Genomic DNA, 14,813 nt, shown 5'->3' with positions numbered 1-14,813 from the left:
ACTCTGAAAACACGATCTAACATATTATAGCACTACTAAAAACCAATTCCACAGCCATCAAAATGGTAAAGTTGATCTACACATAAGTGTAAGAAAAAAGTCTATGATATGTCGTTAGGCACAAAGAAAAATCACACTAAAACTATATGTGCAGTGCTATTCGATTTTCAGAAGAAAAAGACCCTCCCAAAAAAGTCTACCAAAAAAAAAAAAGTATGTGTATTTATATATGTTTATATATACATATAAATGTCTGGGTAAAAATAGAGTAACACATGTATTTCTCTGAGATGGGATTATGTGTAATGTGGGTACATTTTCCTTTCATAGAGTCACATCTTTCTGTATAGTACACATTGTTTAAATGAGGGAACAAATTGAATTTCACCATGAAAAAACCATAAGCTATGGAAGCACAGAACAACAATGGAGAGTGATCGACAGTCATCCAAGATCACAACTTTGAGTTTTTAAAAAATTAGAAACCAAAAAAATCTACATGCCTGTGCTTTCTGGGAAGAGGAAAAAAAAAAAAAACTACATGCTCCAACACCAAACAAAGTCATTTTTTAATAACTTGATGTTGAGTTTTGAATTCTTAACCAAGTCACACAGACTTAAACAGGCTGATAGTTGGAGGAGGAAATGAGCAGGCTCTCCCTATCTGATGTAAATTCCAACGCTTAGCCAAGAATCCAGGTGGTAAAATACTGACTCTATTTAAATCAAACCAAAGTGATGCCTTCCGTGGCCACATTACGTAAGCAATAGGCTCCACTGCTGCACACATCTGGCCAGAATAAAGGCCCTCTAAGACCTTCAACACAATTAATTCAATATTTTCCTGACAGTTCAAAATGCTACGACAACTGGCAGACAACCATCTTAAATCATCACGGAAAAGTCAGACATATGGCTAAGTATATTTAATATGCTTTAAAAATAAGCCATAGATTTTTGAGCCAACAAGATCTTAGGCAAGAATTTTTATTTATTTAAAAGTTATGCCTACTCGTTACCTCAAAAGATTTCGATTCAAAGGTGATTGCTTGAGTACCTACAGAGGGCAGAGATTACAAAGAGACATAAAACAGGGATGCTGCCTTCAAGACTGTGAGAAGCACATAATCCAGTGCAGGAGACAGACAAGCAAATCTGCGTTCAAGACACTATTGTGACTCTTGAAATCATGATGTGCATGGGAGAAGACAGAGCACAGAGGAGGAAATTATCAACAGTGTTGGTGATGGAGATCTGGGAAAAGAGAAGGCAAATAAGCAGAATTGTTTGAAACTCTGTAGCAGCACCCTCTGTGTTCTGCCCAATAAACACTTTGCAAATCCATTTTATTATTATTATTAATTCTGGGACTCTTTTTGGGGATGGGTGAGGTCACCAGGCATGGTTTGCTGTCTCAGACAGCAATGGTACAGCTTAACAGAGGTCAACACACTTCTAGTGTGGAAAAACCTAGGACGAGGATTTTGGAACCAGGCAGATCTGAGCTGCAATCTCCCTAGTGTAAGTAAGCTACCTGGGGACCAGGATAAATTACCTGAGCTCTCAAGCTACTTTTCTCATAGCTAAAATGAGAATGACATCATCCACCCAGGCAAAACCCTAACCGGGGTCTCAGAGACATGGCAGAAGATCAATATATAGTAATTATGATGATCAGTTTACCGCTTCTAATTCAGATTCCCAGTCTCAACCATGAAACTACACCTGAGAGAAGAGCTTCTGGACTCAGTCTCAGGGCCCTCTGGGGCTGGATCTCTCTCTGAGATGGTTGTTGCTGTCCAGTCACTAAGCACGCCAGGTTCCTCTGCCCTCCACGATCTCCTGGAGTTTGCGCAAATTCATGTCCACTGAGTTGGTGACCCTATCTAACCATCTCATCCTCTGTCAGCCGCTTCTCCTCCTGCCCTCAATCTCTCCCAGCATCAGGGTCTTTTCCAACGAGACAGCTCTTCACGTCAGGTGGACGTATTGTGCACTGTAGGATGTTTGGTCACATCTCTGGGCTCTGCTCTCTAAATGCCACTTAGCATTGACCCATCCTGAGTTGAGACACGGAGAAGGCAATGGCACCCCACTCCAGTACTCTTGCCTGGAAAATTCCATGGATGGAGGAGCCTGGTAGGCTGCAGTCCATGGGGTCTCGAAGAGTCGGACACGACTGAGCGACTTCACTTTCACTTTTCACTTTCACGCATTGGAGAAGGAAATGGCAACCCACTTCAGTGTTCTTGCCTGGAGAATCCCAGGGGCGGGGGAGCCTGGTGGGCTGCCGTCTATGGGGTCTCACAGAGTCAGACACGACTGAAGCGACTTAGCAGCAGCAGCAGCAGAGTTGAGACAATCAACATCTCCAGACATGGCCAAATGTCCCTTGGGGATCGAAATCCTCTTCAGTTGAAAAACCACTTCTTCAGAGGATGGATTGTTGGGTCTTTGTTGATGGGTCTTCATTTCTGAACTGAAAATTATCATGGCTGCTATTAGGTAGGTATGGCGGTAAGGACTACATACCATACACGCCAAGCAGAGGATAAACTGTTTTGCATATGTTTTCTCATTTAATCCTCACAACCACCCCTATGAGGTAGGCATTATTCTCATTTTCAACTGGGACAACTGACGTTCTGGGAGGTTAACATGCCTATGGTTCTTCAGCTGGAGTCAGACCCAACCAGGCTGACTTCAAAAGCTTGTAACACCAAGTCCCACTGCCTCTCCAGCCTTTCTTGATTCAGGAGTCTAGGTATGGTGCCAGGAAGGCCAGAGGACCTCAGGGTCAAGCTCTTAAGGATCACTTTTGCTGGTACTGCCCTACCCAGGACCCCCAGGAAACTGGAAGAGGATCATCCTCCCTACACCTTCCTGAACCACGGTCCTGAGGACACTCATTAGAATTAATTCTTCACCAGTGACAACACGGAAGAAATTCAGGCAGAGATCCAGAGGTTTCCTTCTTCCTTGTCTGCACTAATCCAGTCTCAGCCTTTTTAAATGGTGGCATCTGAATCAGGCAGAAAAATGAGGGCTTTTTCTAGACTTGAAAAGCTCTCTAGGGAACTGCACAACAATTGCTATCTCTCAAGAGATCCTTTCTTCTCCCGCACGTGCTTTCCAACAGGGAACATTCAGACAATAACAGAAGCCGGTATTTCGTGAGCACTCACCACGTGCCAGGCCCTGGGCCTTGTGGTTTACCTCAGTCTCCTAATTTGATCCTTCCATCAGCCTCAGGTAGTAGGTATTATTATCCCCATTTTCAGAAGGGGAAATCCTGGCACAGTGAGGAAGAAAGAGTATCTTGCCCTAAGTCACGCAGGTTATACACTGAAAAGCCTGACTTCTAACCCAGGCCAGCCTGAGTCCAAAACCTGCCCATCTACAACACACTGATAAATGCATACAGTCCTGTTAACACTGTATATGGCAATACCTGTGAAACATGGCTTATAATCAGGGCATAATGGCCTTGTAATTGCACCATCATGCCACTGTCCATAAAGAGAGCTTCGAGTCTCTCCTCACAATGGACTGAAAGATTAGCCTTATTGTGGAAAACATCACTGTATCCCATTAAAGTCACACACTAATGCCTCCGCTGGCAGTAAGAACAGGGCTGACACCTTAGCCGGGAGGATGTAATTCTCTTACGTAACTCATTCTCACCACACTGCAGATGGAACAGGAAACGTCTATACACACAACTGACGGGGCCCAGAACATCTCCACCATCATCCACTGAAGGGTGAGATTGTGTGCAAAGTTATCTGGCACACTCAGCACGGTGCTGGTCTAAATCCCTAAAATAAAGACCATTTGAGACCAGCCTGCAAGGCTCACCGTCTTCAAGGTTACTCTGAAATCAATCAGTGAAGCTCTGTTTAGCCCAAGTTATAGACAGCAAAAGTTAAATCAAGTTTAATGTAGTTTATCACAAAGTACCTACATTTTCAGAGACTTTTAAATATCAGAATTTTCAGAGGCAACCAAGCTCAGACAGAATTCTTCTAGCTCTGAAGTTGACAGTGGACATTCAAGAAATACTTGAGCGATTACTATGCATTAGGCACCATTCTTGGTACTGGGGATCCAGAAGGAAACAGATCCACAACAACCCTACCCTCTTGGAGCTTATATTTGAGAGAGACAAAGTAAGGAACTTAGTCATTTTGAAATACTCGACATATTATAAAGTAAAATAAAGCAGAGGACAGGAATGGGGAATGACAAGTGGCAAAGATTTGAAGTTCATGAGGGAGTAAGCCTCTCAGGTGACCAGGTGGGGACCACCAGGCCACGGCCAGGGAGACAGAGGACAGGTTACAGGCCAGATTGTTGGGGGGTAGGGGGTCTTGTGAGTCACCAGGAGGATTTCAGTTTTTACTCAAGAGAGAAGGACTAGAGAAATAACTGTGTTATAGATTATCCATTCTTTAATTATTTAGCTATAAAAAGAGATTACTATTTAATCATAAGAGACATTGTTCAAATTACATCTTCTCGGTTTGCTACATGCTTTCAGAAAAGGATAACATCTAGAACACACTGGACCCTCCACAGGCTGCTATACCATAAAGCAAAAGTCAGCATTACTTGCTTGTCCTTGACATCCATGCAGGTTCAGCTGCGAAAAACACCAAAACAAATTCCCCAGACATACTACATGGATGTTGACATCCACAGGAGCGCAGGAGAGCAAAGCTCCAGTGTTTACCAAGGATTTTTCAAGGTTATAGATCTCACATATGAGCTCCATAAAGACAGACAGGAAGGCAGTAACCTCCTTTTTTTAGGATATGAATGTCAGCCCTTAACGAATTTGACAGCCTTTATTCACAGTGTATACAAAAATCAGTATATTCTGTTACACGTATATACAAACTTAAGGAAGGGACCACTAACATCAGAGACTGGTGTTTTGCATTAAATAATCATCGTTTATAAAGCAACATCCTTCATGTAAACCCTTGTGGTAAAGAGATGTCAGAATGTTTTCCCTTATAAACCACTTAATTCCCCTTGGTGGATATCATCAATTCTGCCATCCGAAACTAGCTGGGTAATGAATGCCAACAAATGCAGTGAGCCCACTGTATGCCACGGCATCATAAGGTCAAGTTATTCGATTTTTAAATAACACGGCCATTGGCAAAGAGTAGCCACCAGAAACAGTGGACATGTTGGGTTCACTGTCCTTGCATTATTTTTTGTAAAAGCTGTAGAATGTTCCACAGTAAAACCTAAATATATCCTTCAGAGAGTGGTCTTTTGGCACCAAGAACAAAAACAGATTGATTTTTGAAAGTTTAAGTTAAAAAAAAAAAGACATAAACACAAAGCTCAGTTTAAGAGCAAGAGAGGACAAAAATCAGGCTGTTTTCCACAGCAAAGATCCGATTCGTTCTTGGCTGGAAAAACTGCACCCAGGGACAAAGCTACAAGAAGACAGAGGTAAAGTGTCATTCTTCTGGATGCTGACATAGACCAGGTCCCACATAAACAGAAAACAGGACAGCTCCTCGTCATCCTGTTGAATGAACATCTGAAATTTCACCTTTTAAACCCCACCTAGAGTCCACAGGCAGAAACACTTAAGTATAATTCATGAAGCCTTGTCAGTTATTTATTTATTTATAGCTCAGTATAAATTATTAGACAGAGAACCAGCTGATCAGAATGCCTAGTGATGAGAAAATGAACATATTAGGATCCAAACTGAGAAGAAATCAAAGAGGAATAGAGAGGAAAGGAGGAAACATGTTGTGGATGGCCTGATCTACATTCACCATTCTAATAAGAAGCAGCAAGAGAAAATTCATTCATACGGCCAACAAATTTTAGCGAGCACCTGTAGAAACAGTGACAGGCTTTATCTTCTTGGGCTCCAAAATCACTGCACATGGCAACTGCAGCCATGAAATTAAAAGACTGTTGCTCCTTGGAAGTAGAGCTATGACAAACCTAGACAGCATACTGAAAAGAAGAAACATTACTTTGCCCACAAAGGTCTGCCTAGTCAAAGCTATGGTTTTTCCAGGAGTCACGTATGGATGTTAGAGTTGGACTATAAAGAAAGCTGAGCGCTGAAGAACTGATGCTTTTGAACTGTGGTGTTGGAGAAGACTCTTGAGAGTACCTTGGACTGTAAGGAGATCCAACCAGTCCATTCTAAAGGAAATTAGTCCTGAATAATCACTGGAAGGACTGATGCTGAAGCTGAAGCTTGAATACTTTGGCCACCTGATGAGAAGAACTGACACTGGAAAAGACCCTGATGCTGGGAAAGATTGAAGGCAGGAAGAGAAGGGGACAACAGAGGATGAGATGGTTGGATGGCATCACCGGCTCAATGGACATGAGTTTGAACAAGCTCCGGGAGTTGGTGATGGACAGGGAAGCCTGGCGTGCTGCAGTCCATGGGGCTGCAAACAGATACGACGGGGCGACTGTGCTGAACTGATGACTTGCCAGGTACTATTTTAGGGAAACAGAGGCATGAACACATGAGATATATTTCTTATTTTCATGAGCCTTACATTCCAATGGAAAGAGAGACATACAATAAAGAAGCAACAAAAGAAGATATTGTGAAATTATATCAAGGCTATGAAGACACAAACCAAAATGGGGAGATGGCATGTCATCCAGGGAGCTCTCTTATATGGGGGATCAGTGTGAACACTGGGGCCAGCTCAGACTGGCTCTGGAGAACCAGTTACATCCATCTCTTTGCAACTCCAGTGATGCAACAAATCAGTGTCTCCCTGCCACCAGAGCCAGTTGTTAAGCCTTTAGGAGCACACCACCAGATGAGGAGGTCTTTCTGAAGAGACACTTAAATAGACAAGCCAATCTTGTGACCATCTTGGGTGGGGTCGGCGGGTAGGGGAGGAAGCAAGCCCAGAGACACCAAAAGCAGAATTCACAGGAAACCAAGCAAGATAAAGCACTGTGTTTTAAAACACGAACAGAATTATTTTGTTAAAATGTTGTAATACATTCCAATTGGTCAAAATAAACACACTATGTCAAAACAGAACTCAAAAAAGCACAAAGAACTATATTCAATTGTGTAATGGTCCTAAGTCCCTCATTACCGCGAGGGGAAGGGTCTGGTGGTGGTGTTGTGGTTTTTAAATTGTGTCTTATTTATTGTCTCCATTCTGTCTGTAAAAAAAAAAGTGGAGGGACAGTTTTGGTTCCTGGGTAATTTGCAAAACCACAAAATTCACTTACAAAAATATGTAAGCGTGACCTATAATATTACCAGTTTGGGAAACTACAATCACACCCTTTTAAACTTTTGGAGTCTGGGTTATTCAGGGAATCTTAGCATTTTATGAATGCAAAGGAACTGAGGGGGCATATCCACTTATTTTAGGTATAAAGAAAGGTCCAAATAGGTAACATACTGGAGATAACAGCAGTAGTCACCTAGCTTGTTCACGATTATCTGTTTCATTTGATGCCCTATTAGTTTTCTTCTTCTTTTTTTTTTCAGCCCCACTGTGCAGCATATGGTATTTTAGTTCCTCAACCAGGGATCAAACACATGCCCTCTGCATTGGAAGCACAGAGTCTTAACATCTAGACTGCCAGGGAAGTTCAATGCCATATTTTCAATGTCACTCTATATCCTACGACAGTGGTGCTCAAAATTGAGCATTCATCAGAATCACGTGAGGACTTGTTTAAAACACCCACAGGCTGCACACTCCTGAGTTTAGGTATCTGTAGGGCTGGGGTAAGGGCCAGGAATCTGCACATATAACCAGTTCCCTGGTGATGTCAATGCCACTGGTCTGGGGACCCTACTTGAAATTCACTGATCCAAGAACTGGAAGCATGGGTTTTGCAACCTAACACAGCTGAGTTCCAGCTCCACTTCAGCCACTTGTATGACCCTTGGAAAAGCCACCCAAACCCTCTGGACTTCAGTCTGTGACACATAAGTCCAGTTGGAAGGAATAAAGAAATGCCCATAAAGCACTAGCTCAGCCAAGGGCAAGGCCTTTTAGAAGCCAAGTGCTCAAAAAATACTAGTTACATCCTACAGAAATGTTTCCTTAATCATCATGGCTCCCCGTTATCTGCTATTTCACTTTCTGTGTTTTCAATTACCTACAGTCAACCCCAGTCTGAAAATATTAAACAGAAAATCCCACAAATACACAATTCACACGTTTTAAATTGTGCACCAAGTAACATGATGAAAGTTCCCACCTTCCCGCTCTGTCCTGCCCAGGACATGAATCATCCCTTTGTCCAGGGTATCCTGCCTATTAGTCACTTAGAAGTCCCATTATCAAATCAACTGTCCAGATATAGCCATTCTTGTATTCAAGTGACCCTTACTGGGCTCAATAATGGCCGGAAAGCACAAGAGGAGAGATGCTGGTAGTTCAGATCTGCCAAAGAGAAGCCATAAAGTACTTCCTTGAAGTGAAAAGGTGCAAGTTCTCAACTTAATAAAATCATATGCTGTGGGGACTTCCCTGGTTAAGACTGCACTTCTACCCCAGAGGGCAAGGTTTTGATCCCTGATCTGGGAACTAAGATCCCATATGCCACATGCCACAATCAAAAAACAAATCATAAGCTATGGATACTAAGATCTACAGTAAGAATGAATTTTCTATCTGTAAAATCATAAAGAAGGAAAAAAGAAATACATGCTAGTTTTGCTTTCATACTTCAAATTGCAAAGTTGCAGCTGCAGTGCATGATAAATGCTTTGATATTGATAAGATAGAAAAGGCATTAAATTTGTACAGTAAGGGATCGTGAGAGACCACATTCACATACCTTTTATTACAGTATACAGTGTTATAATTTGCTCTGTTTTCTCATGTTGTTGTTAATCTCTCACTGTGCCTAATTTGGAATATACCATTCAAAAATACTTCACTTTTCTCCTTTTTCAACATACACTAGAATAAAGTTCAAAAGATAGATAAGATCAAAGATTGGAAAAGATATGGCAGAACTGGAACATTTATAGCAGCTTTATTCATAATAGGTGAAAGAAAAAAACAGTCCAAATGTCCATTGAGAAACAAAAATATAAACAATCTGGTATATGTATGCAATGTGATACTACTCCCCAATTCAAAACAACCATGACACACACAGTATGAAATCTCCAAAATATTTTGTTGAGGGCAAAAACCCAGACACAAAAGAGTGCATAGTGCAGTATTTCATTGATATGAATTTCAATGATAGACAAGACTAACCCAAAGTGAGAGAAATCAAATAGTCAATGCCTCTGGAAGAGGTGGAAGGAGCTGACTGGAAAAGTATAGGAGGGAAATTTCTGAGGTAATGGAAACGCTCTGTATCTTGATCTGGGTGAAGCGGACATGAGCATATACATTTGTCAAAGCCCATGAAACTATATACTTAAGATCTGTGCATTTTACTACAGGTAAATATAAACCTATAGTATATATAGTACATGTATATATATCTTATTATATATATGAAGTGATTTACCTTATATAGCATATATATGTAGATTTCTTAAGGCACTTTTGTGACAAAAAACTGTCATCCTTCATTTAAAATAAACCAACTCCAACCAAGTAGATCTATTGAGCTTGATTCTTTCACAGACCAGTCCTATTTCATATACCATTTACAACAGACTAGTTTGGTCTGTGCAACTTTCCAGAGAGCTGCTGTGAAATAGAGCAGAATTCTCTCCCACAAGAGGACCATGACATTTCCATACAGACAGCACCCAGAGTGACCCATGGCCCTGGGAGTAGCTAGTTTAAGGTGCAGACAACTCAAAAGTATTATTTTCCTTTACCAAGTAGGAGCCTATTTAATATGATTAAAACACAGTAATAAAAACACAAGAAGAACAATTTTGTCCTATAATTTAAATCATATTCTCAATATGAAAGAGAAGGCTGGTGATGGTGAAGCCTGGATAGGAGGGGAGTTTGGGGAGAATGGATATACATATATATGTATGACTGAGTCCCTTCCCTGTTTACCTAAAACTACCACAACACTGTTAAGTCAGCTATATCCCAATACAAAATAAAAAGTTTCAAGCTACCAAAAAAAGAGAGAGAGAAGGCTGGTGAAATGCTTTCCAGTGCCTTCTTTCTGTAATGAAGATGTTAGAAGAGCTGCCTGCGCCTGTGTAATCACGACAGGAAATAGCAGCTTTCACATTGTGGTGGATTTCAGGCCATTCAAACGTCCCCATCCATAACTTTATTCCACTACAAGAACAAGTAGGTTTGCATACACACACATGCACACACACTTTCTATGAGCATTCTTGCACAGCACACAGAATAATTCTGGGTGAAAGGAAATAAGATGGGGAGACACTAGCTTCCTTCAAACCCAGAGGCCTCTGATTCCAAACACACTTGGGTTACCTGATTGACCTTTCCAAAGTTTCACGATGATGCAGCATTGGGACAAAGCCTCCCAATCTTTGGTAACTGGTGGAGGGAGGCTCAGCCACCTATAGTATCTCACACACTGAGAATGAGCTCCCATGGATCAATTAGACACTAGTAAAACGCTCCCTGCCCCCATAATCTCCAGGATAGTCAGGAACTCGTGCCCATCCTCTACCAGCCATGTCTCCAAGATGCCCTTGCATAGTGACCTACAGCCGACCCCATCAAATGCTATGACAATATTTTCTCTACAGTTGTATCAAGTCCTAGTAATGCAGGAACCTGAATTACGGTGTTAACCTCATAATTCAGATTCCTGACACTAAAAAAACCCAAGTCAGACATGACTTAGAGACTGAACAAAAACAAAGTCCTCTAGGAAACCTTCTCTGATAATACAACTGGAAGTTAGTTCCTAGTTTCCTAAATGCTAATGTTCATTTTTTTAAGTATCATTTATATTGCACTTTAAGATCCTGTTTGTACATAGGCATTATTTTCTTCCCTGAGACTGGACGCTCCTAGAGATTGAGGACTGTTTTGTAAACTTCATTTTATCTCTAACATTGCCAGCTCAGTACATAGCATATAAGTATCTCAAAATGTTTGGTGATATATGGAGTAAGCGGAACCTGTTTTAATGGAGTAATGGTAATACACTGGGTTATTATCATTCTATACCTAATATCTAATAAAGGGCTAACACATTTTTTTAAAAAAGCTAAACTTAAAAGCTAGACATAGAAATAAATAACTGCCCCAATTTCACTTGAAACGTAACAATAGCTAGTCTTTATTGAGCACTTATTATGTGTCAGGCACTATTCTGCACCCTTTTTAAGTTTATATAATACAAAACAGCCAGTTCACAGATTCGGGAGATGTATTTCCAGGTGAGACAAGGTGTTGGAGCTTAAGCAAAAGCTGAGGTGATATGCAGTAAATGAGGCATATTCTCTCCTTTCAATGAGCTTATCACCTTGTATGGAAAGAAGGGAAGGGATCTAACGCATAGTTCAGAATAAGTAAAAAACTGACAAGACACACATTTAGGGGAGTCCAGAAGAAGGCTGATTTCTTCATCCTGGCAGGATGCCTGAGGGCTTCTTGGAGGAGGTGAGCAATCAGATAATGAGGACACAAATGGAAGGAGATTTCCATAACTGTCAGTCCCTCAGCTCCCAAAGCTACCAAAAGGCCGGTCTCTTCTCCCTGTCCCCCTCCTCCACTTCATCTGGAACAGGCCTGTTTCCAAAAGAGGACTAGCTCAGCCCAGCCCTCCTTTCCTCTGACACAGTCCTCCAGCTGCTGCTTGCCCTTTCAAGCACGCAGGCACATGTGTGAACTTTTCACCAGGGCTCAACCTGGTGCTTTTGCAGGGAAGAACCTGGATCACGGTGTTTGGTCATACAAGGGATCCCTTTAACGGAATCAATCCAATCCTTCTCTACTTCTCTACTCAGGGACAGCCCTGAGCCTGTACCAAACTAAGATGCAAGGGACTCCCCCCAACCAGCAGCCATCAGAAGGGTCATCACTCCTCTCTAAGCTTCTGAGAGGTGAATTTGCTTCCACTCCCTTCTCTTAAGTGCACCCCTCAGGTCTCCCACACTCATCCCCCACCTCTCCCTCCTTGGTGGTTAAGGCTCTGCAACAAGGATTTTCAAACCCTCACTCTTGGTATCTGTGTGACCTTGGGCAAGTAACTGAACCAACATCAGTAAATGAAACAATGTCAGTCCCAGCTTCTTCATCCGTAACATGGGGTTTATAAGAAAAACTCGCTCTCAGAATTGTTGTGCACCAGAACAAAAGAGTGCAAGGAAAGCATTTTACACAGAACCTGACACATAATAAGCGACAAGAAATAGCAGCTATAATCATCTTCACAGGGATGATAACGATGGTTGCAGTGATGGGGATGGTGGTGATGGTGGTGGTAGTATAAACTTGGGCTTGAATGGCGCTGAAATACCCTCTCTATTCTCTCCCCCCACCGCTACCCACAAGTCTGGGGCCAGGCCACACGGGTAGAGACACATGAGTCATCCAGTTGTGGCGTGAATGCAAGATCTTCAGGCTGCAGGCTTTGGGACTGAAAGGTGGTGATGCCCTAGCCCACCTGGCCGGTCACGGGGTGATGCTGATTTTCTGATTAAGGAGGTCCAACAATCAAAGACCCTCACCTCCTTCATACCCATTCTCCAGGTCTGAAAACAGTTAAGAGATCAAAGAACGCAGTAGCTGCGCCCGCTGCAACACTCGCCCAGGGAACCAAGAGAGCGTCCACTTTGCCCCTGCCTCAGTTCCCCAACTCTCCTCCCGGTGCAGGCAAGCCACTGCTGCACTAGGTGGCAGAGATAACAGGTTAGCAAACCGGGCCAGGGAAAAATCTATGCGCTTCCCCGAGCTAACCCCAAGCCCCTCTTCCCAACGCAGGTGGGCAAACAACCCACAGCCTCTCAACAACTTGGTGTATTTCACCATCACCGGGCACACGGCCTCAACATCGCCCCTATGCCGCGTTCACAGGAGAAAAGCGGGAAATCGAAAGGGGGGCGGGAGGCGGCTTCTCAGCCGAGTTCCCTTTTCTGGGGGCGCCTCCAGGAGGCGCGTCCCGACTTACCTTGTCTGACGGCTTTGAAGGTGACGGCCTCCTTGCAGCTGTCGATGACTCCCAGTACGTCATAGCGGGGCAAGCCGGACACCCGGATCCCCTGCACCTCCAGAAGTAACTCGCCCTCAACCAGCCGAGGGCCCTCGCCGCCACCGGGAAGCCCCGCCGCTTCGGTAGCCGTCACTGCTCCGACATACGGAAACTCTCCGTTCTCCGCGCCCCCCAGCACCGTCACCCCCAGCTCTCCCTGGGGTCCCCGCTTTACGGTGCATTCGTGAACCCTGCTAGTCCAGTGGTTCTTCTTCTGGATCACTTTCGACATGATGAGTTACACCCCTCCTACCTCCGCCAAAAAAAATAATGATAAAATGAGAGACAGGTGCCCCCCACAGCACAAGCCCCCAAGCCCCAGCTGGTTCATGGGAGAGACATCTCCCCCCAAACAACGCAGCGGGAGAGAGAAACTTGGCAGCCTCGCTCCCTTGCACACACTCGCTCACTCAAGCCATCATAAAACAAACTTTCTGGGCTTCCCCGCGAGCCCTGCACAGGCGCCCGCGAGCTTTGTTTGCATTCCGGTGCTTCTCGGTCCACGTTCCGGCGCCCGACCGTGCTCTCTGGGACCAGAGTCCACTCGGCGCCGCTTGGATTATTTTTTTTCCTTCCTTTCTTTCTTGCCTCTTAGAAATGCGGTGTCTCCTCTTTGCCTCCCGTCTGGCTCGCCTTTCCTCGCTGGCGGGCAGTTTCTGAGGGTGAGGGAAGCCCTTCCAGGCAGTTGCTGGGAGCCCTGGAGACGCGGTAGCTGAGCGGGGGCGGGGGGGACAGGAGGGAAGTGCCTGCGTCCCCTTTAAGCAGATACAAAGGCTCGGCTTGTTTTGTTACAGTTCATTCTATTCCGCGCCGCCGAGCGCAGCGGCCGGCAAGAGGAGACGCGCGCGCATGCGCCCCGCGACCGCCTGCCGGCCGGCCCGCCCCACCCCGCCTTCCCGAAGAGAGAGATTCCAATGTGCTTCCCGTTGGGTCCTAAGTCCTACCCTTCCAGGATCAGCCACTTTTCTCCCCCTTCACACACCCTTCTCGTTCCTACTTTTATTTCAGTGCTCACGACTCTGCATAGCCCTTCGGGGGTCTGGGAGACGAGCAAGTGTTTTACTCCAACTGTCTGCAACTTTTGAAAACATAGGCAATCTGCTTGGGCATTTTAAAACCATTTCAAACAGGTGGGGGTTGGGGAGACTCACACTCCCTCGCGCTCACACTCACGCACGCACACACGCCGGCCTAAGCTTCCTTACCGCCCTCGGCCAGTGGCTGGCCACGCTGTCGGTCACCCAGCCCACCCCCCGCCGCAATTCCGTCTAATACCCTGAACCCAACCCAGAGGAGTGCGCCTGCCCGGCTTCCCCCCAACCTGCACTGTGCGGGCGGGTTCTGGTCTTGGAGCAGGGTGTGCTCCAGCCTCTGCGACCCTGGGGAGAGGGGGGCTGTGGTGGTCCCCCAAATGGGATCCGTCACACGCTCACACACGTATACACACACTTATCTGCATCCTTAAACTTTAGGGCCAACTTTTCTGGACGCAGATAAAGTATAAGGCGAGGGAAAGAAGCCAAAAAGCAAGAGGGGCTTGGGGTCTTCAACCGAAAAGGGTCTAGCTCTTTAAAACTCCCTTGCGGCCAGAGACCTCTGGAACCAGGCGTCTGTCCTGGACTCAAGTTCCTGGCTGAGCTAAGCAGCCTTTGGACCCGCCC

The 14,813-nt window shown here is 44.5% G+C and overlaps 1 protein-coding gene across 16 annotated transcripts in view; it reads right to left on the bottom strand.

Annotated features, from left to right (window-relative positions):
• The window catches only part of MAGI1 (membrane associated guanylate kinase, WW and PDZ domain containing 1), a 642,924-nt gene extending 628,872 nt beyond the window's left edge, over window positions 1–14,052 (bottom strand). For 7 of the 16 annotated variants that reach the window (XM_006077255.4, XM_006077256.4, XM_006077261.4 and 4 more), the window contains exon 1: window positions 13,072–14,048. In XM_006077255.4, coding sequence (XP_006077317.1) covers window positions 13,072–13,384 — 313 coding nt within the window. In that variant the 5' untranslated portion in view covers window positions 13,385–14,048. Of the gene's footprint in view, window positions 1–13,071 lie in introns of all 16 variants that reach the window. The other 9 variants (XM_025272540.3, XM_006077266.4, XM_025272541.3 and 6 more) reach the window with 4 other exon arrangements.
• Between the last annotated feature and the right edge of the window lie 761 nt (window positions 14,053–14,813).

The sequence above is a fragment of the Bubalus bubalis genome, chromosome 21 (assembly GCF_019923935.1).
Source record: "Bubalus bubalis isolate 160015118507 breed Murrah chromosome 21, NDDB_SH_1, whole genome shotgun sequence".
In the NCBI taxonomy this organism is placed as follows: Eukaryota; Metazoa; Chordata; class Mammalia; order Artiodactyla; family Bovidae; genus Bubalus; species Bubalus bubalis.
Note: the sequence above shows the minus strand (reverse complement) of the source record. Positions and strands in the feature narration are given on the sequence as shown.